We start from the raw sequence: 2,989 nt of genomic DNA on the forward strand, positions 1-2,989 counted from the left end.
AATGCTTTCTCCAGTGGGTGGTTTGTGAGGACTTCTATTACATGCGCGTCAAAATATGGCTTTAGTTTCCTTGCTTTTGTGACTATTGCGAAGGCTAGCTTCTCTACCAATGGGTACCTTTGCTCTGCCTCTGTCAGCACGTGGCTCACGAAGAATATTGGCCTTTGTTGCTTTTGTCTTTCTACCAGCAAAACGACTGTGATTGTTTGTATTGACGTAGAGATGTACAGCTGCAGCTTTTCCCTTAGCTCCGGGATGGGAGCTTAGTCAGATGCTCCTTCATACCCTTAAAGGCTTCTCTCTCTTTAGCCCCCCACTTAAATTCTCTGTTCCCTTTCAATAGCTGATAGAACGACAGGGCCTTATCCGCTGACTTGCTGATGAACCTGGTCAGCGCGACCATTCTGCCTGTCAACCGCATGATATCCTTGATGCACTTAGGCTCAAGCAGGCTAAGGACTGCTTCGACCTTTTCTGGATTGACATCTATCCATCTCTCGCTAATCATAAAACCCAAGAACTTTCCCGAGCTCACTCCAAAGACACATTTCTTCGGGTTGAGTTTGATTTTATATTTGTTCAGGGTGGCAAATGTTTCCTCCAGATCCATGATATGTCCAGCCTGCGTGACGCTCTTAACAATTGAGTCGTCAACGTATACTTCAACATTTCTACCCTTCTGGTGAAGGAATACTCTATCCATTGCCTTCTGAAAAGTTGCCCCAGCATTCTTCAGCCCGAAGGGCATAGCTATGTAATTATAAACTCCTTTTTCAGTGATGATTGTAGTTTTCTGCCTGTCTGGCTCATGCAGGCTGATCTGATGGTACCCTGAGAAGGCGTCCATGAAGCTTAGCAAGGCGTGCCCGCTGGTTGAGTCTACCAGCTGATCTATATGCGGCAGCGGGTAACATTCTTTCGGGCAGGCATGATTAAGATCTGTGAAATCAACGCCTATTCTCCACTGGCCATTTTCTTTCTTTACCATGACCACATTGGCTAACCACTCTGGGTAGTCACAAGGTTCAATGAATCCTGCTTCCAGGAGCTTCTCTACCTCCTCGTGGATTTCTTGGTTTTTCTCCGTGGAGAAGCTTCGCTTTTTCTGCCTAACTGGCATAATATCCTCCTTCACATTCAGCCTGTGTACCATGACTGCTGGGTCAATTCCGGGCATCTCATCTATGGAAAATGCGAAAATGTCTTTGTTCTTCCTCAGCAGCTCTATGAGGTGTACCCCTACTCTCGGATCAATGTCTTTCCCGATTTTCACCGTCCTTGAGGGGTCACCTTCTGTGAGCTCGACTGTGACATGTTCCCCATTGGGAAGTGGCCTGGCCATTTCCTCTTTTGCAGGATCAAAGTTTTCCATTGCTAACTTCTGTTTATCCTTTTCCCTGTGATATTCTTTACGCTTCCTTTTCCTCGACTTTCTCTCAGGTTGCTCAGTGGGCCTTCTCTAAGAACCAGGTTGCTGTCTGGTTTTTACGGGCTGCTTTAGGGCAGTTATGTAACATTGCTGGGTTGTCTTCTGACTTCCCCTGAGCTTTGCTGACCATCCCTCATTAGTTGTGTAGGCCATGGCAAGGTGATAGGTGGATACCACCCCGCCTATCTTGTGGATGAGCGGTCTTCCCATGATCACATTGTAGGGTGAAGGGGAGTTTATTACGAGGAACTCTGCCCGGACATCACGCCTTCTTGATCTTTCCCCTACTCGGACTAAGAGTTCGATTATACCTTCTGGCGTAAGCCCTGACCCATTAAACCTGGTGACTTCGTAGCTCACCCTCTTCTGGTCTTTTCTGTCCAACTTCAGCTCGTTGAACGCACTGATGTATATGATGTTAGCTGAGCTGCCTCTGTCTATCAATATTCTATCCACCTCCCAGTTTGCGATTCTCATTGTCACCACCAGCGGGTCATCATGAGGGTAAATTATGCCCTTCTGGTCATACTCGTCAAACGTGGCCTGCGGCTGCGAGGGAAGAGGTGGCCATCTACGCTTATCATTGTCATTTATTTGATGTATCATCGCCCGCAGGTCAGCCCGTGCTCTATTAACTGTTACCCCATGTACTGGACCCCCGCTGATCACATACACCCTGCCTTCTAACTTGCCATCTATGTCTTTATCTCCGGCTGGGCCCCTATGACCTCTGCGGTCAGGGCGGTCTGCTCTATCCTCATTCCTCCTTTTGGGAGGGTCATCGCGCTTCTTAAACTGATTCAAGTACCCTCTCCTGACTAAGTCTTCTATTTTGTCCTTCAAGTGTATTCATTCTTCAGTGGTGTGACCATGGTCCTTGTGGAAGTCACACCACTTGCTGGGTATCACGATTCCTGTTAACCATCCTCGGGGGTCTCTGCCACTTGTGATCAGCTTTATTCACGCTGAATATATGAGACCTAGAATGGGTTAATGGGGTATATTGGTCAAACCTCCCAGGCCTTGGCCCTCTCTTTGGGTCTGACCTTCTTAGTCCTACTGCCCTGTCCGCTTCCCTTCGGTTTTGCTCAGCCCTGCTCGGCTGGTCCACTCTGGGTGTGTTCTCTTCCCGGGTGACCTCTGCCCGCTTAACTGAGTCACCAGGTGCTTTCCTACCCAGCATTGCTCTGTCAGTCTCGTCTGCTTAAATGAACTCGTGCGCTTTGCCCAGCGCTTTAGCAAATGTTTTGAGGCTCTTATGCCCCATATACGCTCTGAACGGTGATCCTGGTAGTAAGCCACTCTACATTGCTAGTAGCGCTACCTCCTTGCTCATATTTGGGATGGTTGTCATCTTGGTTCGGTCTTCCAGGGTTATGAAATGCTCCATGAACATTCTCTTCAATTGGCTGTACGAGTATACGGAACATTTGGGAATGAATCCATACCACTCCGCTGCCAGCCCCTCTAGGGTCGGCGGGAAAGCCTTACACCAGAATGAGCCTGTCATAGTGTAAAGTATGATATGGTTCTCAAAAGCTGACATGTGGCTTTTGGGTG

At 48.2% G+C, this 2,989-nt stretch overlaps 1 protein-coding gene across 1 annotated transcript; it reads right to left on the bottom strand.

The window, feature by feature from the left end:
- Positions 1-1,459: 1,459 nt before the first annotated feature.
- LOC110709897 lies at positions 1,460-2,612 on the bottom strand. The gene is made up of 2 exons (XM_021888158.1): positions 2,322-2,612; positions 1,460-2,266 (listed from the first exon to the last, which is right to left on the bottom strand). Exons 1-2 carry the CDS (start codon positions 2,610-2,612, stop codon positions 1,460-1,462), a joined length of 1,098 nt encoding a protein of 365 aa, XP_021743850.1.
- Between the last annotated feature and the right edge of the window lie 377 nt (positions 2,613-2,989).

This window comes from Chenopodium quinoa, unplaced genomic scaffold (genome assembly GCF_001683475.1).
Source record: "Chenopodium quinoa cultivar QQ74 unplaced genomic scaffold, ASM168347v1, whole genome shotgun sequence".
NCBI lineage: Eukaryota > Viridiplantae > Streptophyta > Magnoliopsida > Caryophyllales > Amaranthaceae > Chenopodium > Chenopodium quinoa.

Coding starts and splice junctions, on each gene's coding strand:
- LOC110709897 (XM_021888158.1), bottom strand. CDS start 2,612: ATGCTGGGTAGGAAAGCACCTGGTGACTCAGTTAAGCGGGCAGAGGTC. Junction 2,267..2,321: donor ATCGTGATACCCAGCAAGTG/GTGTGACTTCCA, acceptor ATACACTTGAAG/GACAAAATAGAAGACTTAGT.